The following is a 24,722-nucleotide window of genomic DNA, read 5'->3' as shown; positions in this document are numbered from 1 at the left end:
TAGGATGTCAAGAAAAGGGAGTTGTTTACTGCTGTGTTCCATGGTGAATTGTATGTTGCTATTAATATTGTTAAGCATTAGTTTGAAATCGAGGAGTTTGCCCATGCTGTCTTTCCAAAGTATAAAGCAATCGTCCAGATACCTCTTCCAGTTCTCCTTTAAATAGCAATGAAAAGAGGTGCCGTATTTTTGTACTGATGATTGATATATTTAAAGCTCTAGGTAACCCATTACAAGGTTTGCAATCACTGGAGCAGCTCGGGTCCCCATTGCAATTCCACATTTTTGTCGATAGTAAACTGTATCGAACATGAAATAGTTGTTCAGTAGGATGAATTTGAGTGTTACGATTATGAATTTGTGGTTGATGCACCCTGGGATCTCTTGTGGGTATTTTTCTAGCCAGAAGGTGATCGCTTCTATACCATAATCGTGTGGGATATTGGTGTACAAATTCACCACATCGAATGATACTAACAGGGTTCCTTCATTTATTGTCTTCGGGAGGTGGTTAAGCGTATCTAAGTCATCCCTGATGAAGCTTTTCACATAATTTAGAAACGGTTTGAGTAAGATGTCGAGGAAGTTGCTCAAACGGTGGGTTTCACAAGCAGAGCCAGTAAAGATGGGTCTCAGTTTGAGGTCAGTAGGGAGAGGAACATTAATACATAGGCTTGGAGAAACTTTGCAAGCTTTACAAGTATGTGGATTTTTGCGTATTTTAGGTAATCTGTAGAATAGACTAGGTCTATTTAAAATTGGATAAATAGTCAATTTCATGTTTAGTGAGGTCCTTTCCATGTATTTGAAGTAAAGAGAATAGGTTTTTAAGTGTCTTCTGTGGGTTGTATTGTACTATCATCTCATAGTAAATATTATTTTTTTGCCTACCTACATATCTACGTACCTACCTACCTGCCTGTCTGCTTATCTATCTATCTATCTGCCTGTCTGCCTGCAAACCTATCTACCTACCCACCTACCGAACTATGAGTGTTTGTGTGTAGATTTGTGTGTATGTCTATATACACACACAAATATATATATATATATATATATATATATATATATATATATATATATGAATTATAGAGGAAAATGTAAAAAAAGATGAAAAACAATATGATTAAAACAAAAAATATAAACGAAATAATAGAAACAATAAAAATAACAAATAAGCGAATAAACAAACAGTCAAAATGAAATTAGATTAGCAATGAAAATAAACTAACTTAATACACAAATATTATTTTAATGTTATTATTATTATTGTTGTTTGCAATGAGAGTACATCTCCAGCACGGACTCGGAGAAGAATTTAATTTGATGTAAAGGAAGTGCTTGTTCTATTTTGCTAACAAAGGATTATAGAACTTTTTGAGTTTCCACGCCATTATTCAGAAATGGGGAAAAATTTGTTCTAATGCATTTTTCATTATATATTGTTTTGCTAAAACTCTACTCGTTATTTAATACGCTTTCCTCTGGAGCAGTGGGAAGAGACGCTATCCACAAACTTGGTAGTATCGAACAGATAAAGAAAAGTTTGAAAATATTAATAAAAACATTTGAAAGAAAAAGATAAATATAATACTAGCATAGACAGACAGGTTTCTAAACAGAAATACTCACACCCTTAGCAAGTACTAGTGCCAAACACGTAAAATTTGAACACAAAAGCCAAAACAATAGCCACTCCTTGCTCCACAATTTCACCAAGAAAAGTGTTCGGAAGAGAAAGGTCTGTAACAGTTGGATTCGATCCCACGTTTTGCCACACAGAAATCACAATTTGGTCATATACATAAACACTATTGTCGTCCAACCACCGGCTATTGTTCACGTGATAGTCTGGTGGTATGACTAGAACCTTCCGTGAAAATGTCCTACAAATACAGTTCAATTGAGTGCCAAAACTCTACAGTGATTCGGTTCCTGGTGGCGTTTACTCTCATAACTGCTTCAACCTCAACATATTCAACCTGGAACGATCGAAGACACACCATGGCAACAAGAATATGCATTGATGGGTAAATACTAGTCTGAATGTTGAATTTCTGACGAAGACGAAGACTTTGTGCACTTGTCATATACGTTGTTTCATCTGAATATTCCTTTTCTTGTTTTGCCCGAACACTTTCTATATTAACGTAGCAATAAATCATGTTCTTAAACATAAAACAAGCCTTCCACCACTCGTTACAGGTTCTTTAACACATTCTTCTTGTAAAAGTTTGAGAAAGAACTGGTCTATACTTGGAGAGACGTATTTACATTACTTATCTAATCATCTATTTTGATTGCATATAATTTTTTTGATTTATCTTCTGTTGTATTACATTCATATTTTCCTATCTTTTGAATTCCTAGTTACATTCACTTATATTCAGGTTTCGAACATATTTATTCATTCAGTTTTGAAACATTTGAGGAACTATAAGGATTTGAAACGGAATTGTAACTCTGAAAGTCATTCATTAATAAAAGAGCTTATTTATCTCAGAATGGGAATAACTTGTTCATATGCCTCAACCTCACACATATATACGGAGTATATATAAGCAAATGTGAATACAAGAGTATTCAGGGCCATCAACCACTAAGCTGATGCTTTGCTGAGTTGATTGAAGCAACGGGAAAATGGAGCGCCTTGATCAAAGACACAACGCGTCATCCGGTCCCAGAATCAATGTTTATGTGAATGTATGTGTGTCTACACACACACACACACACACACACACACACACACACACACAGAGCCATTATGTATATTTACACATACACAAACCTACATGAATAAATACAAACATGCATATATATATAATATGGCTGTGTGGTTAAGAAGTTCGATTTGCTTCCCCCCGGCTTTGGTTTCAGTCCCACTGCACAGTACCTTGGGCAAGTGTCTGCTACCACAGAAGCAAACTAACCAATGCCTTGTGAGTGAATTTGATAGACAGAAACTGTGAAGATCGTCGTATATGTGTACATACACACACGCATACACGCGCGCGCATGCACACACACACACATATATACACACACGCACGCACGCATGCACACACATGAGTGTAGCTGAAAAGTTCATACTTGAAAATCGAAAAAATTTGGCTTCGTGGTGTTATCAAGTATCTGCAGAAAAATGGCTTAGCTCCCACCACCCGGACGTTCATGCTGACATGCTTGCTACATTTGGGGTAAATGCTCCAGCTTTATCAAGAGTAACAAAGTGGGCAGCTGAATTTAGAAGGGGAAGGAAGAGTCTTGAAGATGATCGAAAGTCTGGACGTCCTGCAACTCCCACCACCGAGGCAATTAATCGTGTTCACCTCATACTGATGGATGACATGCGATTGACTATAAATCAAATAGACTGTGTTATTAGCATATCTTCTCGTGAGAGAGTTGATAATATTCTGTGTAATGAACTTGGCATGACGAAGGTTTCTGCTCGGTGGGTGCCACGTCTTCTGACACCTGATAAAAAGTACACCAGGTAGATCACATCATGGGAAAATTTGACATTGTTTGAGGCAGATCCAGCTGGTTTCCTTGAACGTTTCCTCACCCAGAATGAGTGTTGGGTTCGTCACTTTGAGCCAGAGACAAAGAGACAATCCATGTAATAGATGTACTCCCCCTCAACTGCTCCAAAGAAGGCCAAGGCCGTTTCATCTGCAGTGAAGGTGATGGCCTCATGTTTTGGGATGCAAAAGGGCCGCACCATCAATGGAAAGTACTATGCCAACTTGCTGACGCAGTTACGAAAGTTTATCAAGACCAAACGCCTAGGAAAACTGACGAAAGGGTGTCTTGTCCAATGACGACAGTGCTCCAGCGCACAAGTACTTCATTTCAATGGCTGTTGTGCCAGACTATGGCTGTGAACTGGTTGATCACCCTCCCTATCCTGATTTGGCTCATCTGTTCCCCCAACATGAATAAACACTTGGCTGGAAACTAGTATTGCATTGTTGATGTCATGTCTGCTGTTGATGACTTTTTTGAGCAATAGAATGAAAGCTTCTTCACCAATGAGATTCAAGCACTGCAACACCGATGGAAGAAGTATGTGGACCCGCAAGGGGGATTATGTTGAAAAATAAATCTCATTTGGTGACATTCCATAAGACTATCTTGGTCAGCTAATAAAATATTCAGCCGACCCTCGTATATGTGTGTGTGCGTGTGTGCGCACATATGCATATATAGCATTAAGCTGCATCCGGCGGTGAAGCTCCATTTCTGGAGTTGTGTGAGCGTGGAGTCACTCCTTAATTAACATTACTTCATTAATTCAGGAAACGTTCAAGGAAACCAGCTGACCCAGAACAGCATACCTGCAAGGGGCCCATCTCTGGGTTTAATCGAATTCCCAGAGTAGAGGAGCCTCCTGTTATTTTTGACCAAGTGGTGGGGGAAGGCAGCTCTTTTAGGAGAGAGATACTCTGACATAAAACTTGCAGTCAAAACAGAGACCAGTCATCTTGCAATGTTTGTGACTGGAGCCTTCTATGGCGACCGAGACAGTGGCAAAAATGTTGTACAAGCTGTTGCTAATTAAATCGAGAAACATACAAACATTTCGCTATTCATTTCATTTCTTGATCTATTTTGTATATTTTACAAGCCCTATGGCGATAGATGCGTGGCGCATATACAAGGATGAACGTAAATCAAAACAGACATGCTGAATATGGGAGACGGCTACCATCTGACATGAGGAGGCAATCATCTCTCTTTCTCTCTCTCTCTCTCTCTCTCTATATATATATATATATATATATATATATATATAACAATGTAGGTGTATATTTCTATTTATAGAAATATATCAGCCTACAAAACTTTCTGTATATGATTCGGAAATGTTACTGAGTAAATTTAAGATATGAGAGATATGTTTTAAAGAGGATACAATCCTGACTTATGACAGGATTTTATAGGAAAAGCACACTGAAATAAATTATTTTCAGGAACTTATTTGTAAGGAAGAGGCATTAATTTTGAAAAGAATTTCACATGTCACAGGAGTGCTCGCACATGGTGGTTTGAACTTAAAAGCAAAGGTATGTTTATGTAAGACGTAGCATAAGAGGATGCTAAAAATAGACAAAGAGAGCCTGAAACTATATTTAGAGGAGGCTGATAGATATAGAAAAGTGTGTGGGTGTATATATATATATATATATATATATATATATATATATACACCCACAGATATACATTCACTTCCCCCATACACCCACAGACATACATTTACTTCCCCACTCCATATATATATATATATATATATATATATATATATATATACTGTTGTGTCTGGGGAGAGTCATTTTCTTATTGTGCCTTAAAATTTAACACTCTCACCGTTAAAATTTCCACTTATTTCTTGTTTTTATTTTCCTAAACTTTTTGTTGCGTCTTGCAACCTTTTCAATAGTCTTGACCAAATCCAAAAACGAAATACATACACACACACACACACACACACACACACACACACACATATATATATATATATATATAGTTACTACGAGGATATATTAACTTCATATTGGGATAGGGATGATTTAATCCAAGTTACGCTGGTTTAATATATTATATTGTAGAGAAATATCTCTTCAATATAAAAATAGGCATATTATGAATATCAAATATTATTAAGTAGGAAAATGAAGAGATTTAATGGATATAAATTAATTTATTAACATTTTAAATAAGACCTGCAATTGTTTCAATTTACACTCAATACAAATTACAAACCTATAGAATAGAATAAGTTTGCATTTTGAAGATTTCGAGTAAAATATCATCAGAGCTAATGGATATTAAGGAAGCTACATGTTGATCAGTTGAGATTTTCTGTTGGTGAATCTTGGTTGAAATAATAATTTATTCCACCATTTATCAAGCTGAAACCCAAACCGTTTGTCAGTTGTTTTTTGAGCAGATAACGTGTAAACAAGAGATGCTGAGAAAGAAGAAGAAAAAAAACAAACAAACAAGAGAGATAACCAACGTTACAATAATTAGATGTCAGGTAGACGTAAACTAAATGCTAATAGTTTACTAAGTGTCCGGTGGTCTATTTTTAAATTCGGACAAGATATATTTCTTGAAATGTGGACATACAGGAAAAAATTTCGTTCCTCGAATTTATGTATTCGTTGGATGTTCTCAAGTTTTTTAAGTGAACACACGGAACATTTTTTGGACCTGTTAATATAGAGTCTGGATTTGGAGAGGATTTTTCATTTGATGTCGAAACTGGTTCCTTCGTCTTAAAGTTTCCAAATTAAAACCGAAAGGGTTGTAGAATGTTTCTTATCACGGTACCTAAAATTCGAAAGATGTTTCTTAAATCTAAATTTTCCTTCTACGGCTCCGACATAACATATGATATCTCTATGACCATTATCGTAGTTCGCTGAAACCTGTACTTCATAAACAGCGGAAGATATATGACACTCCTGTCCTAGATGACATTTAGATTTATCTCTACATGTGTAGGCTTGAGTCATTCGTTGCTTATTGATATATGGCTAAACATTAGGGGAACAAGAAAAGGTAGCTTTTATCCTGTCTGTTAAAGATGTTATCGTATCTATGGGTTTTAGGGAAGTAAATATCTACTAAATGCAAGAATCTTCCATCTACACTTGTCCTAACATTAAGGGAGAAAGTTGGGGCGGACCATAAAGCTTTCCGAAACCTATTCTTACGACTAGATGATAGAGGGGGTTGGGGGTTGTAGAAAATTTCATCAGTAAAGTCGCTATCCTGTACGGTCTTATAATATGGGATAGCCTTTTCGAATATTTCTTTAGAAGAAGAAAGGCATGTGATCCTTCGGCTAATATTTGGAATTAAATTTTTGAATACAATACGTAGGTGACAGGAGTGTTTATTAATATATTTAAGGTTCTCGTTAGGTTTGTGAAAGGGCTTATATGAACTAGTTTTGAGATTTTAAAAGTCAGTTTTAGCTAGGCTGGTGTTGATAGACATCTAAAAAATCAATCTTAGCTAGGTTGTTATCGATAGATATTTTAAATCCTAAAGAGTCGAAGGCAGAAATTAATTGCTTTCTAAAGGAATCCGTAGCGTGGTCATCACAACTGTGTGATACTGCTTAAGCATCGTAACGGTCTATACCGATGGGAAATTTCGAATTAAGATGGTTTAATATGCACGAGTATAAACCAACTAAATCGCATATATCCGCGCTATCATATGAACCCATTGAGACATCGAATAGCTCACTTTGGTTATCTTTTTTGTTTCAGATAGATCCGTTACTAAATAACAGTGTCTATCCGTCTCTTTTGCTGAACCGTTAAGTTACGGGTACGTAAACATACCAATACCAGTTGTCAAGCAGCGGTGGGGGACAAACACAGACACAAATGCACACACACAGATATATATGTATGTATGTATAAGTTAAAATTAAATTAAAAATTTAAACTTTATATATATATGTATACGACGAGCTTCTTTCGGTTTCCGTCTACGAAATCCACTCCCATTACTTTGGTTGACTCGTGGCTATAGTAAAAGACACTTGCAGGTGCCACGCAGCAGTGGGACTGAACCCGGAACCATGTGGTTGGGAACCAAACTTCGCACCACACAGTCATGCAGGAAACATAAAAAACGCGCTCAAAAAAATTTTGGGAAAATGTTTTGTATCATGATTTATCAGTTTCCATGAACTTTGAAGTGTTCTCTCTGATGATCATTTAAGAATTGTAATGTTTTGTGCTTGCTTTTGACAATGTATTATCAATAAGCAAATGTAGAAGTGATGACGTGGTTACTCGATTCGCTAAAAATAGCAGTCAAATCTCTCTCAACTCACACTTTAAAAAAGACTGACAGATAATGTTTTAGTCATATATACACACCATACCTGAGAAAAATATAGAATGATCGCTACAGGAAAATCTTTGACTATTGGTCTACTCAATAAAATGTGATATGGAGTCAAACAATAATCATAGTATGCTACTCTCAACAGTAACAAACTGCGGCCAATCTGCTACTTTTCTTTTAACTGTTTCATTGCCGATGAGGTCATAAGATCGAAACACGACCTGAAACCAAACAACAGCAATAACGACAACTACCATTTGATGTTTGGCTACATTCACCAATGTGTCCTTTTTAATACATGAAGAAGGGGTAGGGTGGTTCAGGGAAATTTAGCTGCTTAATCTAGCAAGTCGAGTGACGGCGCAAGAGTTGCAGTAGATCGGTGGATTGCAATTAGTCGTTCAACGGGTGACCTATGTCTTCTGAGAACCGGCCTGGCGCATAAATGAAACGGTTGTAGTTATACCATATTGTCCATTCGTTTATTTTTATTGTCATTTTATACCACGCTCAAGTTCTCTTCAACTTAGGACTTTCTTGGCGTTGTGGATTACCAAATACCAGTAGGCTTCCTTACACCAATGCCTCTTTCATAAACGGGATTATTTACCTGTTGATTTACTGTGTAGCCATTAATGCGTAGTGCTTAACTTTGATATGCTCCGATCGTAATTGATTCTCTGTATGTGTGTCTATGCCTGTGTATCTTTGTGCGTGGGTGTTGTGTTTACCGTTTGACAACCGGCATTGATTTGTTTACGCCCCACTAATTTAGTGATTCAAAATAGAGATCGTTAGAATAAGTATCAGATTTAACCTTCCACTGACCTAGCCTTCCTCTTACTGTTAATGTTAGAATTAGATAAAATCAATATGAAGTTGCCCTCGTCTGTTTTTAAATACAAGTGACTCCTGATTGAGAAAAAATATAATGAAAGACATTTTAGATAAGACCATCCCATCATTTTAGGATTTGGTTCCGAAATACAATTTGTTATGCATCATTTTTTAAAGACGTAATGTAGTAAGTGATTTGAGGGAGAGTTGACTGCTATTTCTCACAGACCGGTCGATCATGTAATGATACACTCATTGGTTCGTGTATGCGATAGAACTGGTGTAAATTACCTTAAAATAGTTTTAAGGTTTAAGATGGAGAAAAATTTGGTTGCTATTTCTGGTAATAGAGTCTTCCACGTAATGGTCAGCGCAGTGAACATAGTGGTGTTGGGCATGGATGTAGCGGTGGTGACAGCAGTGGTTGTTGATGTTGTGGTGGTGGTAGTTGTGATCTTGACTACGATGATAGTGCTTGTTGTTGTTGTTGTGGTGGTGGTAGTAGTAGTAGTGCTGTGGTGGTGAATGTGGCGTTACTTCTGAAGGTGATAGTTGTAGTAATAGTGGTAGCAGTAGTAATAGAAAAACAGGAAATGGCGAGGCGTGACGTAATAGCCAATTGCTTAGTTTATTGTTAATTTCCTACTTCAGCTCCCCACTTTCAACTGCACACACACACACACACAAACTCGCATAAACAAATGCACATGCAGATTACCCTTTCTCTTTACACACACACACACACACACACGCGTGCGTGTGTGTGTGTGTGTGTGTGTGTGTGTGTGTGTGTGTGTGTGTGTGTGTGTGTGTGTGTGTGTGTGTGTGTGTGTGTGTGCATACATACGTGTTCATAAATACACATGAAACTAAGAGAAAAGAGGAAAGACGGAAAAAGAGAGAGAGAAAAAGAAAGAGAGAGGGAGAAAGAGAGAAAGAAAGAGAGAGAGAAGGAGAGAGAGAGAGAGAGAGAGAGAGAGAGAGAGAGAGAGAGAGAGAGAGAGAGAGAGAGAGAGAAAGAGACTGATGGAAAAAGAGAGGGAGAAAAAGAAAGAGAAAGAGAGAAAGAAAGAGAGAGAGAGAGAGAGAGAGAGAGAGACTAGCAGGATATAGTCGGTACTTGTTCAATTGACAGTCTTAGGGAGAAACGGAAACGAATAAGAAATTATAGATATATATATATATACATACACATACATACAAACACACACACACATATACACACAAGCATCAGGCCTTAATTAATAATAGTAATGATAATGATTTAATATAGGTGCGTAGCTATATAATTTTGGAGAGATATATAATCGATTAGATCGGCCCCTAGTTATTTCACCCCTACACCAGTTGGATCAGATTTTGAACAACTAAAATCTAAATTTAAGGCAGCTACAAAAACAAAAATATCAATACCACATCAGATGACCACGGAAAACTAACATAACTTATGTCCATATATGGGCAGTGCTTCTGATTTTGCAGCACATATTTAGACTTTGAATGAACAAATCTAACTTCAACAGGACAACGAAAGCTATATTTGCAACAAATAGGAGTAGGTAATTCGATGTCTGTTCCGACTAATTGCGTCCTGAGTTCAAATTTTATTGAAGTCAACTTTATCTGTCATTCTTTCGGTCAAATACAGAACCCGTCCAAGGCAGTGAATAGATGGAATTCTTAGTGTTGGACGAAATGTTTGGTGACATCTGTTCGTTTTTTTTTTTTTTATATATGTTCTGAGTCTTTGGGTGAGAGACTTAATCTCTACTACCTCCTGTTCTTTGCACATTTTTGTAAACATTCAGGTCTGATACTCGATTTGAGGAGAAATTCGTTCTACTAGTCTTGGAAATATTAAAGTGAAAAAAAAAAAAAAAAAAAAAAAAGGCTGGGCTTATTGGCACGGCTCTTCTCTCTGACTAAACGTCAAAAAGTATCACCACTTGACTCACTTGCTACATTGACAAATATTCTTGGGGCAATACGGCAATACAGTTCACCTGTACTCAACATTTCAACTCAGTTTTTCTCATAGTTTTTCTCATAGGGCTGAGCTGTGAGAACGGAAAATCTGAAAATGTTTTAAAAAACTAAGATGGTTTCGGTATTTTCAAATTTTCAAACTCTATGACGAGCAAAGAAGAATTATATAGATGTGAATTCTACTTAGTCTTCTTATTATGGAAGAGTAGGTAATAAAATAAAGCATCAGTCAAGTATTGGGGTTGATGTAATCGACTAGCACCACAAAACAAGAAAACAATTCATGCCTTATACCTGTAGTAGAAAGAATTGTGTAAGAGCGGGAAGGCGGCGAACTGGATCATCAGGCAAAAATATAAAAATGCATTGAGAGGTTTTTTACCTTCTGAGTTCTAATAACGCTGAGGCCCAACTTTATCTTTCATTCATCCTTTTGGTGTCAGTAAAGTATCAACAAAATGTTGGGCTCGGTGGTATAAACTAGTCAATAGCCTCCTTCAATGCTACTGACGTTGTGTCTAAATTAGAAGCATTTAATAATCGTTGGGAGTAAAAACAATTTCTAATATTTTGGTGTAAGGGTAGAGGTATTCATTAGTTTGATGAATTGAAGTATGACTCACTGAATTGGCCCAGACTCAACGAATGTCAGTAAATACAGGACTATGGCATATGCGTCTAACGTAGAAATATAATGGAAATAATGTGTATCTGGTACACTATATTAAAGAAAATATGCGTAGTGTTACCTTATGGCCTTGTCATCTCTTTGGTAAGCGCTCTACTCCTACACTATATTTTCTGAAACAATATACTACAATACAAGGCAGCGAGCTGGCAGAATCGTTAGCACGCTCGACAAAATGCTTAGTGGCATTTCATCCGTCTTCACTTTCTGAGTTCAAATTCTGCCGAGGTTGACTTTGATTTTTAACCTTTCGAGGTCGATAAATAAGTATCAGTTGAGCACTTGGGTCGATATAATCGACTAATCCCCCTCCACTGAATTTGCTGGCCTTGTACCAAAATTTGAAACCAATATACTGCAATATGGCCAACATTCGTTCTTTACATGCACAGGACTTGAAATCGCTCTATGTCCTCCCCAGTCTATTTACATGCTGGTATGGAAAGTGATCAGCTGAAATACTCAGTTACTTGCTTAAGGACTTTACAAGCCTATCAGGGTTCATGTATTCGAAGTGTCCTGTCTTCTCCGGTGGCAGAAGCTGGATGATGACGATGATTATGATGTTCACGACATGACGAAAACGAAAATAGCTGCTATTATTATTATCTCTTTATCATAAGTGTTGTTGATGCCTCCAAAAGACCCTATTTTCACCTTCTTCATTTTCCATAGCCGAGCTATTTCGTATTTAAGAAGGTTGTATCTATCTATCTATCTATCTATCTATCTATCTATCTATCTATCTGCCTGTCTGTCTGTCTATCTATCTATCTATCTGTCTGTCTGTATATCTGTCTTTTCGCCTTCCTTCTTGACTATTCGTGGGTCAAAGGGGCATGCAACACCACCACCATCATTATTATTATTATCCTTATTTTCTTCTTCCAACTTTGCTTTCATTTCTTACCGAGTCTCCTCAACATCTAGGGCAAAGAAACTCACTGTATACATTGGTAGGCCATTAAAATAAACACGACATTGTTCATTTACAAAGTCATGTGACAGAAAAGAAGGGAAGAAGGACAGAGGAAAAAAGAGAAAAAAGATAACAAAAAGAAAATAAGGAGGAAAAGGAAAGAAAATTCGCAGCGACAATGCTCTCCTCAAAATTTTAGGCCCCGTGCCATTAGTAGAAAGGATCAGTATTACAAATTTCTTATTCATGTAAAAACACATGGTGATTGAAACGACAAGAAGTCCGATAAGAAACCGCCATCTCCATAATCACTAACAATAACAATGACAACAACTACATCATCACCATCAAAATTAACGAATCAACGCGAGAACCTGTAAATGGTTGATTAATGTGCTAGAATTAACAACCAAATGTCTCTCAAAGTACATCTTACCGATATACAAAGCAAATACACTGGATATCATCATCAGATGTACACTATTTCAGAGAAAAAAAGATGGAATAGTTACGGCTTGATTCCTTTTCGTAATAGCCAACTTAATCAGGATTGACCTGGGGTTAAATTACAACAAAGGTACTTAGAAATACCCCCCCACCAGTCACTGTATTCATCATAGTGTACATCTAAGCATATAACACAGCCAGACTCCCAGAGTTTAAATGGGAAAAAACCATTACAATTTTAAAGCCTAACAAGTACCCAAAAGAAATAGCTTCACATAGACCTATCACTCTTTTATGTACGCCGTAAAAATTGTTTTAAGATATACCCTTGATATTCAGAAACCCCTACACTTTACTCATATACTCTTTTTCTCTTTTACTTGTTTCAGTCATTTGACTGTGGCCATGCTGGAGCACCGCCTTTTAGTCGAGCAAATCGACCCCCAGGACTTATTCTTTGTAAGCCTAGTACTTATTCTATCGGTCTCTTTTGCCGAACCGCTAAGTTAAGGGGACGTAAACACACCAGGATCGGTTGTCAAGCGATGTTGGGGAGGGAACAAACACAGACACACAAACATATACACACACACACACACATATATATACATATATAAGACAGGCTTCTTTCAGTTTCCGTCTACCAAATCCACTCATAAGGCTTTGGTCGGCCCGAGGCTACAGTGGAAGACACTTGCCCAAGGTGCCACGCAGTGGAATAGAACCCGGAACAATGTGGTTCGTACGCAAGCTACTTTATTTCATTTCAATTTGCCATAAAGGCAGTACACAGAGAGTAGCTACGGGCTGGACAAAAACATTAATGAGATGAAATGGAAGATAAATATGATGGTATAATGAGAGAAGGCAAAAACCGCCCGCCGAACTTTGCTTCTCTATAACACTGTTCTTTATAAAATTAAATTTTCACATTGAGGCTATGAACCTCGTACATAAAAAGTCATAAATTAAGGCATTTGCCTCTTACGATTTTTCATTACACAATATGAGGCACTCGTCCTCTTAGGTTTTTTCGCCCGATATAGCCTTCGCTTCTCTCAAGCAAAACGATGGGTCTGGGTCGGGCCACTTTTCAATACTGAATTCGCCGAGGGGGAAGGAATTCACCAACGCACTTATGTGCCTACTCGACACGACCTCCGCAGACACCTGCGGAGGCCAGTCCGGATCCTTAGTACAGGTGAGGACTCCCTCTCTCTGACGCTTCCTTTTATTCACAAATTTCTGCAGGGCCCCTCCCTTTCGGAATAGGATTAGCCGATCCTTTTCCTCACAGGGTGAGCCCACAGCTTCTACTGTCGGCGGCACAATTCCCGCTGACCTACTTTCCTCCGTTGGTGGCACAATTCCCACCAACGGAGTGTCGGGACACGCTGGCGTCCACTATCTAGCACCGGCCGTGCCTCGTTCTTTTTTTTCTTTTTCTTTGGGGCCACTGGAGTAGGGCATACTTCCGCCTTAGCCAGAAGATCCTCCTCGTCGCCCACAACTTTCGGTGAGCAACCATTGTTGCCCACCTTCTTTCTTTTCTTCCCTTTCTTCGAGGAGGTGGAAACCTCCTCGACTTTCTCCGTCTCTCCCTCCACTGGGAGAGCGGGGGGAACAACATTTATTAACTGTTCCAGGACCTTACTCTGGTCCTGGGGGCAGTCCTTCTTAATATGACCAGGCTCCAGACACAGGTGACGTTTCGGGGGACGTCCCTCGACAATGACTGGATATCTCTGCCTGTCCATCCTTAGAAAATCTGGGAGAACCAGATCTCTGGCTGTTTGGGTCCACAGAGTCAAAACTGCTTTTGACCCAACCCAATCAGCTGTAGGTAAAATTTTCACATTTAAGAGCTTGGCTCCACTGCCACCCAGACCCCGTCGGATAGTATCCTCTATCCAATCAGGTTCTATACCGGGTGGCATCCCACAAATCCAAGCTCTAGTTAATTTCTTCCCACAGTATGTGGGAAGAAACAGAATTTTTTGCCCTTCTAAGGGCTGGCTCGCAAACTTGCGAGCCACCTCAGGGGTGTCAAATAGCAACCAAACCGTCGCGTACTTTACACCCCTTGCCATAAACTTAATAGTTGGCAGATATTCTGCTAACTCTTTTTCAATTTCAATTTTGGGAAAGACCGTAATGGTATCGAGTAACCTAGAGTAGGTCCGCAACACCACTGTTCTTTCCCTGAAATCATTTAACCACTTCTTGGGTGGGATAATCTCCCACTCCACAGCAGTGGCTTTAGTTTTCTTTATATTCTCTGCCATGCGAAAAATGTCCACATAGGATTAAACAACTAAAAATTTAAAAACACAGGCAAAAAGAGAAAACAGTTAAAAAAAGCGGAAGAATTAAAATTAACCACACAACCACTCCTACGCCTGCAAATCATAACATGGAGACAAACCCTTACAATTAACCAATATACTATTCACAAACCTTAGACAGAGCATAATTAATTCAACAACGCACACAAACTGTTGCTACTATCATGGGCCATAAGGAAAGCATTCAACTCTTTCCTTTGCTATCTACCTGTACACAAAATAGGATGGCACCTTGGGCAAGTGCTAGTAACCTCTTAGCCACAACATATTAGGAACACGGTGAAGACGTCGGTAGCGGGACGTTGGGACAACCGACAATGTGGGGTGGGGTCCTACACTAACAGCTTGCGGCCAAGCGGATGACTTGTACCGTCAGACAAAGGTTAGGCGTCAACTAGCAAGTGAGTTGCCTCTGCTGGGCAGCCTCATCGTTGACCATGACTGTTACACTCCTGCACACAATTTGGTACCTGGTGTGGAGGTCCAGAGAGGCAGCCTGGAGGAGGTGGCGGTGAGGGGAAACCCATGCCAACTGCCTTACTCACCGTCCAAAGGCATTTTGTTCAGAGACGTTCTGAACAGAACATTCAACGTCGACCTGCAACGGACAACCGACGACGACGATACACAAAATACTCAACACGCTTTGAAGAAGACCACAACTCTGAGATCGACAACATTTAAAGAACACAAAACACCCAGGTAAACAACCCTGTGTAGTGTGCAACAGCACACCTGACATTTGCAATTTCCTTTATGGGGTACCACTTTTTAACTTGTCCTAAATGACCTTTTCACCCACCCCCCGCAACACGCAAACACATCCTCGTACACAGATGGCATCGCACTTACATTTTTCCACCACTCCTCTTGTGTAACAAAGTTTTTCCAATCTTACAGTCACCAAGAACTCTGACTCCAAAAACATATTTACAGTAACACTGTTTAATCAGCAATTTCTCTTCTTAATAGTAGTAACACCATAGCTCACGAGTCAATCATTATACTCAACAACATAAACAAATGATAAAACACGCATTTAATCCAACATGCCAGTCCTTCCTAGTAAATCATCTACCGAAAAAAAAACAAAAACAAAACAGACTAGTCAACTTCGCATCGTGACAGGCTGCACCCAATCCTTTTGTACTACGAAACAATAATACAGAAAGTGCAAGACCACTGTGATATGCAAGAGGTACAGTTTGATATTGCAGTAGGCCCCAATTTCACACAGCTCCTGTTACTACATGCACATTCACCCACAAAAAAGCAGACACATTTACAACACTACTCAGAACACGACTAATACAGCACTCCTGAGAATACTATCTCTCTTAATCCACAATCGGTAGAGTAACGAACAATATTTCGTCTTTTCCAAACTTAAGTTCAAATGCTGCCAATGTTGATTTCAGTATATCATTCAACTTCCATTGATAAAGGAATTGTGTCTTGCCAAGTACTAGTTCGGTATAAAGTAGATTTCTCTTTTCCATATGTGTGGCCAGTGTCTGTGTTTTGTTATTGCATGACTTGATGTACGTTATTTTTATCTCTTGTAAATGCAGGTAGTAACAATTTCAAAATAGTTATGGATGGATAGAGAGAATGGTTAAAGAATCATTTCTGGAGTTTCCCCAGATAAACTGTTTTATCACGAATGCTGAACTATTCTTATCTTTCGTTTGCCTGTTTATCCCATTTTTGTCAAACGTCAAGTGTCATAGGTTTAACACGCGGCTATTATATACATATAACACACGCGCACACGCACACACACACACACACACACACACACACACACACACACGTATATATATAATTTCATTTCTTCCTCACGGCAAAATACTTTATTCCATTTTGTGAATTTTATTTTTATACTATTTGCTGAATAGACCATCAAAAAGTTCACGGATTCTTATATATATGTATACATATATATATATATATATATATATATATATATATATATATATATATATATGAGTGTGTGTGTGCGTTTGTGTGTGTGTATGTGTATGCGTGCGTGCGTGTGTGATTGAATACAGGGACGTTATTCGTATGGAAAACATTCAGAGCTGACGCACTTAATGAAACGGACAAGAAAACTTTAATTATTCGCGACTTTCCAAGAAATGAGGAACGGAAAAGTATTTGATCATCTGATAAAAAAAACCCCCCAAAAAAACAAAAACAAAAAAAAACACAGGGTTGACAACTCCGGAATCTCAATTCATTGAAATTAGAATTACGCGTACAGTGAACGGTAAAATGGTTAGCATAAGAACTGATATCAAATTTATCTAATCTTTGAGCGATATAGGCTGACATAATTAATGCATATAGCGTTAAAAACTGTCAGAAATAGATACGATGTGAAGAGAAAAACCCGCATCCTTGATTATTAATCATTGTAACCATGTTATTATGTATGTTATTTGAAAAAAATCCAATGGTTAAGTGGATACCATTGCAGTAGCGGATAACTAAGAAATACCGCTAAGCATTTTATTCGGTGTGCTAACGATTATTCCAGCTCGATGCCCTCATGATGATGTTGATGATGATAATAATGATTTAACATTTGCAACAAGGCCAATAAGGTTGGGGCAGGGGGATAACCGTTTACATCGACCCCAGAATTTCAAATTTCGGCACAAGGCCAGCAATTTCGCTGGGAGCGGGTAAATGGATTACATCGGCTCAGTATTCCACTGGTACTTATTTTATCGGCTCCGAAAGGATGAAAGGTAAAGTCGACCTCTGCGGAATTTGAACTCAGAACTCAAAGACGGACGAAAAGCACCTAAGCATTTTGTTCGGTGCGGTAACGATTCTGCCAGTGTTTTCCAGTAAATTTATTGAAATATGGGTAAGAATTACGTGAATGACTCGAAAATGATTATCATTTGATCAGCTATCCTGGAATCTGAGCTGTGGCAGTCAATGGAATTGTAGTGCGATAATGAATGCATTAGGGAGGCAGGCGAAAGCTGTAGAAAACTGGAAGACGTGAAGGCAGGATTGGGAGAAGAGAGATGAAGCATATTAAGAAACCTAGCTGAGTTTAACTGACCTCGGTTGTAAGCCATTTAATCTGAAGGGACTTTTGAATTATACGGTATAATTTTTTTTAGATCGACCATAATATTTCAGCGACACGTACTTTACCCACGCCGGCAGATGAAAGGCAAGGTTAACCTCTGCAGGATTTAAATTCAAGACGTAAAAATCTGTAACTAAATACTGTTCATTGCTCTTACTGTTTTCAACCACTTACAGTTTCCTAGAAAAAGTCTCCTACAGACAGCTATCATCTTTTGAAACAGCAATTAAACTCGCTGTTCTCTTTCTGCTTTTTTATACTAGGTCAACTTGTCATTTGTGGCGTCATTTACAGATTTAGAACTATCGCATACAATACATCACAGCTCTGACCACTGCAACCGTTTATTTTGGCATATTTCCGTGTTTTTTTTTTTGTTTTTTATGTTTTTGTCTTAGGAGCATAGTTTTATGGTTTACTAAACAGTGTTTTCTTTAGATTTGCAGTGTTTTGTTCTCTGCATCAGGTCTATTTCCAACCACTATTTCCAATCTCATTCCCATACCGACTTCATTATCTTTACTCCCCAGTTCTTTTCAGTCAACCCTTCCCAGCTGCTGCAGTCTATTTCTAATTCTTGCCAGGTAATTAATTCTGTAACCCAACTCTTGTGCCGGCGGTTTCTTTTTTTGGGTGATGGAGTAAATTGGTTTCCCACCGTTATGATTTTAGGAGAGCTATGTTATTAGATTTCTAATAGTTATAATCACATTCTTGATATTATTAGTGATGTTTGTAATTTATTATTATTATTATTATTATTATTATTATTATTAGGACAGAATACTAAGCAGCATTTCTTCCGGTTCTTATAGTGCCTGTTGTAGAAAAGATTATCATTATCGTTATGGCTGTTGTGTTTGCAAGAAGTTCACTTCGAATAGCTCGTAAATTTTAAGCCTGTCCGTGTTTCAAATATCTATATTTAAAACTTTTGCTCCTTGCGTCAAGGGTTGTAGGGAATTACTCGGCTTCCTTATATTTCCATCCTTCGGAGTAGAATTTGTGATTTATTTTGTAACATTTGGCCATTTCTTTAACATTTCTCAAGAAAGCATGGTGTCCAATTTTTCGACAAAATGTCTGAGGAATAAGATCAGTTATTCGAAGAGGTTTTTTGAGTCTTCCCATCTTTAAAACAAAGCACCATCACCACCACCAGAGCCGACATAAGCAACAACAACAACAACAATAGTTTGCCGGATGTTAGCTGGACAATCAATTTAATTCACTTTAACTAGACTAACAGTCACTGGTATAGCTAAGAAGTGGGTATATACGCTTTATCGCCGAAGTCGTAGATAAAGCAACTAGATGGTTTTGGATAAAGAGAACGGGTATATGATTAATTGCTGTTGGGATTAGATCAATAACAGCTGAGCCAAATGACTGACAAGTATTTGGTTTGAAAGACTCAAATTCCCTCCGAACGCTTGAATGATACTAATGGTGTATTATATAACATTTGATAGATCTGTTCTGAAATCTAAACCTGTGTGTGAATATACTATAGAATATAAATTCTTGATTTATTAAAATCATTTTTACCTGCAGAGGCTGTTTCACAATTACAAAAACGGCATATAATACAATTATCTCATATAACACTTATCTCACCTTTTCGCGTTGCCGTTTGGTAATTGTAACATATCATCTAGAAGCGAAAATGATTTTAATAACTCATTTATGTTGTATGGTCTATGTTGTATGGCCACTCTGAGTTATTTTTCCTTTCTTGCTTTCTTTTTTAATTTGTTCAAACCCCCATTTTTGTAAATGTCTAACTCATTTGGCAACTCGCCATGCTAATGACGTCTACTGCGGTAGAAATACGACTCCACGACTGTCCTCTTGTCTCCACATAATAAGCCTGTCTTTTCCTTCAATGGCGTGTCAGCTTTGGAGAATTCATGCTTCTTTCTCATATGGAGCTTTAGTTGCTATTCAATAATTGTGGCATATCTAGAGGCGGAGATGATTTTAATTAATCAACCATTTATGTTTTATGGTATCTGATACACCTTCATCGTGTATATGAATAATGTATGTATATGTATGCGTGTGTGTGTGTGTGTGTGTGTGTGTGTGTGTGTGTGTGTGTGTGTGTGTGTGTGTGTGTGTGTGTGTGTGTGTGTGTGTGTGTGTGTGTGTGCGTGCGTGCGCGCGTGTGTGTGCGTGCATGCGTGTATCACCTTTCCACAAAGAAACGTATTTAGACATGGATTTAATGCTGAAATGTTTATTTAGGAACGTTTATAATAGTAAGGTTTTTGTTGTTGCTTTACGCCAGATAAGTTTTAATAGAGCAGATAGGCACCATTTCAAACCTGACTATACCGTATTTTCATCTGAAATACTTGTACACTAAACGTTATCTGATGTGTTCTTTTAGAAAACATTACAATGTGATTCGAGGATAATTTGGTTGCTATTTCTTGTTGCTCGACCGTTCATGTAGATGTTCTGCCTTTCAGTAATGACGGAAAGATGGCGGTAGAAATAAAGTATCAAGTTTTCTACCAACCGGTTGTAGGTTTAAATCCCCTACAGACATTTTATTGTAGTTCTATGTAGAATTCTTTGTATTAAATCGTTTTGGTTTCTAAAGTTCTTTAGCTTCGATCAAATATTTCTATGATTCAAAGTGTTCCATCTATGATTAACCGTAGTCTTAGTTTCCAGATATCGTGTTTTAGATTGCATTATCTAAAATATATTTATTCTAGATTATAGGGTGTGACATGAGGAAATTTGGCTACAGTTCAAGCAATCATGCAGAGCTTTAACGGCATGAGACAGGAGCTGCACACTCACAGAAACGTATATAAATATTTCTCTCTGTCTGTCTGCCTGCCCGCGCCTGACTGTCTAAACATACACATATAGTATCAATGTTAAAATTTAGGTTTTAACTTTGGAGTTCGCTTTATTAAGCTCGTCCGTGGGTACCGGCTATGAGATACAAGTAAAGAACGGAAATAGTTTTACTGATGATTTAGCTGAAAATCCATGAATAACCGTAGAGTTTATCTGTCTTGAAAAATGTCTGTGTTTTCTTATCCGAGAGAATGAGAGAGCATGCTAGATGATTCTGCTAGTAGTTCACACTTAACTAAATGATGACGAAAATTTTTAAATACGTACTCAATATAACACATTATCAAATTACAGAGTAGGCAAGAAATTGTGCGTAGAATTTCTTCAGTAATACTGGTTATTATTAGACGAATCTCCTACTTAATTTCTCATTTATATGTTCGTTTAATTATTAATTCTTTTTCACGATTCTTTTGTTCTCTTGGATTCATTCTATATTTTAACCTGTTAATTTGAATTTGTAGTTACGTTTTACTTTAAGTGTGATATGCAAATGGAATGATAAGAACAACTTCGACGGAAGATATCTGTTTTTGAAAATAAAAATTCATTCAGCAAATGGTTTTTATACCTAAACCTGAAGAGCAGGTAGTTTTGCGGTGTTAACCGATGCTATGTATTGTTACACATATTATACTAGATGATAATAATACAGCAAAACGCTTCTGATAAAGTATTGATAAACCAAATGTAAAATTATATAATAAAAGAATTACACACACACACACACACACACACACACACACACACAGATATACGTATAAATACAAACATACAGACACGTGTATATGTCTGTGTATGAGTATATGTGTGCATATATATATATATATATATATATATATATATATATATATATATATATATAAGTATTTTTTATGATAAGCTATATATATATATATATATATATATAGCTTATCATAAAAAATACTTTTATATACTAACATTCATAATGGCCGAGTTATATTTGTAGTGCTTATACGATAGACACATTCTCAAAAACATTAAAAAAATAAAAAATAAAGAAAGAAAACCAGAAATATGTATCTTCTGAAATGTGAACAAATCTTTTATGACTTTTCTGACAGTAAAAAAAGAAATGCCATACAGAAAGAAAAGATTTTTTCGAAGTTAATTATATTCCAAATCTAAAAATAGTATTTTATTTCAACTTAGAGAACTAGATTCTTATATGTATTGGTTTCAAGTTTTGGCACAGAGCCAGCAATCTTGTTGGGAGTGGGCTAGTCGATTATACCGACCCCAGTGTTCAACTGGAGCTTATTTTATCGACCTCAAAAGGATGAAAGGCATAGTCAACCTCAGCAGAATTCGGACCTAAAAACGGATGAAATGCCACTAAGAATGGTAAGTTATACAAAGGCGAAACATGCCCTCCCCACCAAATAAGGGTAGAGGAACATTGCAAAGCTGTGACACGGGGAGATACTGATAAATCGGGTATAGCTGATCATGTATAGGAAAATGGAGACACCTCGTCCTGTGGGATGAAGTTAAAATAATAGACAGAGAACACCGCTGGAAAATACGAAAACTAAAAGAAGCAGCACATATGCTAGGACACAACCTCCTAAGCAGACCGAGTGCAGATATGAACAGCATACGGGGACCAGTGTTAAGGAAGGATAGGAGAATATTAGATTTATAAGCCCTAATATTCAATCCTTAATTGCCCACGGGCATATGGCGTAGTGGTTAAGAACACGGGCTACTAACTCCAAGATTCCGAGTTCTTTTCCAGGCAGTGACCTTAACGATAACAACATAAAAAATACCTTAGGAATGAGAACCCAGATTCAAAATTTCCCCAAGACACCTGGACGGTATAACAAACAAGATTCGGACAAATATCCGTCAAATATAAATAATGTACATAATTCCTCATCTCTTAAATATAGAACTCTACTAAGCATTTTGTCCGGCGCAGTTACACTACTGCCAGATCGCTGCATTAGACTGTTATACATACATTGGTTTCAAATTTTGGTACAAAGCTAGCAAGGTCGGGGGAGGAGGTAAGTCGATTACTTACCTCAGTGCTCAACTAGTACTTATTTTATCGAGCCCAAAAGGATGAAGGGCAAAGTCAGGCTTAGCGGAATTTGCACTTAGAACATAAAGAAGGGTGAAATAATGCACCTAAGTTTTTTGCCCGACGTGCAAACGATTCTGCCAGCTCACTGCACCTTAGGCTAATATATATTGGAAATGAATATATTCCAGACAGAAAGGAAATATGTTTTCTTTGGCTTTGCATTTTAGCAGATGTCTCAATAAGTATGAAAATAAACTAATAGTTAAAGTGATAGATATATTCCAATAGAAAAATGTCCAGAAGACGGTAAGCTAGCAGAATCGTTAGCATGCCGGGCAAAATGCTTACCGACATTTCGTCTATAAGTTCTGAGTTCAAATTTCACCGAGGACGACTTTCGCTTTCATCCTTTCGGTGTCGATAAAATAACACCAGATGAACACTGGAGTCGATGTAATTGATTTACTTCCATCCCTGAAATCGTGAGCCAAACTTTGATACCAGTATAATGGCTAAGACGAAATTAAAAGTGGTTGCACATTTTACTATTTGCATATATAACCAGTACTTATTTCCACCTTAGCCATCGTTGTATTTCAATATACATGTATTGGGTACAATATTCACACTGCATTTCCTCACTATTTGTAAATTTCGAGTGATGCTATCACGTTTTCTCAGCGGCAGGTCAACCTTCTTCCCTGAATGGAACGACAGTCAGTTGCAAGTTTACCCGTCTATAGATAAGTGGACTAGAGCAACGTAAAATGAAGAGCTTTGTTCAAGAACACAACGCACCACCGTTGGGAATCAAAGCGACGATCTTGTGGTCGTGAGTGCTACACCCCAACCACTAAGTCACGGGCCTTTACTATATATATATATATATATGTGTGTGTGTGTGTGTGTGTGTGTGTGTATGTGTGTGTGTGCAATCTTACACATACGCACATACATACTCTCATACACACGCCACACCCATACTCACTTTCCATTTTAATACTGCTGTATTTTACTATTACCACCATCACCACCATGCCGTCGCTGCCGTCACAGCCACCACCACCGCCACCACTACCATCTGTCACTGCCATCATTCAACAAGTAATTCAGCATCAGCTGCAAATTTTCTTTTAATTAGATGATTCCATGGGAAAACATAAAAGTAAAACTGTTGGTGACCTCGATGACCTGATGAGGTAATTCATGGAGGTCGTAGGTCATGGTTTCACTACTTGATAGAAGCTGATAAATATACTATCAGCTTTCCTACATATATGTGTGAATATCTGCGTACATCTCTGTATTTGGGGTAAATGTTTGCCTCTGTGTGAATGTAAGTGATGTTTTACATGTATAAATATGTATATATGCATGCATGCATATATATATATATATATATATATATATATATATATATATATATATATATATATATCTGCGTTTGTATGTATGTACGCATGTAAATGTTCATATTTGTACATGTGTTTCTGAGCGTATACATATAGTCTTGTGTGTTCGTATGTATTATGTTTATGTTGGTATGTGTGAATAGGTACTTGTGTTTGTGGATAAAGTAGGAT

General features: G+C 37.6%; 2 protein-coding genes across 2 annotated transcripts in view; both read right to left on the bottom strand.

Moving 5' to 3' along the window:
* Nucleotides 1–24,722, bottom strand: part of LOC106869259 (uncharacterized) — a 107,652-nt gene that overhangs the window by 27,108 nt on the left and 55,822 nt on the right. The window lies entirely within an intron of this gene.
* On the bottom strand, nucleotides 10,679–16,428 carry LOC149135551 (uncharacterized). Its single transcript, XM_089352270.1, has one exon. The coding sequence runs from the start codon at nucleotides 15,038–15,040 to the stop codon at nucleotides 14,069–14,071; it is 972 nt and encodes a 323-aa protein (XP_089208396.1). The 5' UTR covers nucleotides 15,041–16,428; the 3' UTR covers nucleotides 10,679–14,068.

This window comes from Octopus bimaculoides, chromosome 5 (genome assembly GCF_046866305.1).
Source record: "Octopus bimaculoides isolate indiv1 chromosome 5, ASM4686630v1, whole genome shotgun sequence".
Classification (NCBI taxonomy): domain Eukaryota; kingdom Metazoa; phylum Mollusca; class Cephalopoda; order Octopoda; family Octopodidae; genus Octopus; species Octopus bimaculoides.
Note: the sequence above shows the minus strand (reverse complement) of the source record. Positions and strands in the feature narration are given on the sequence as shown.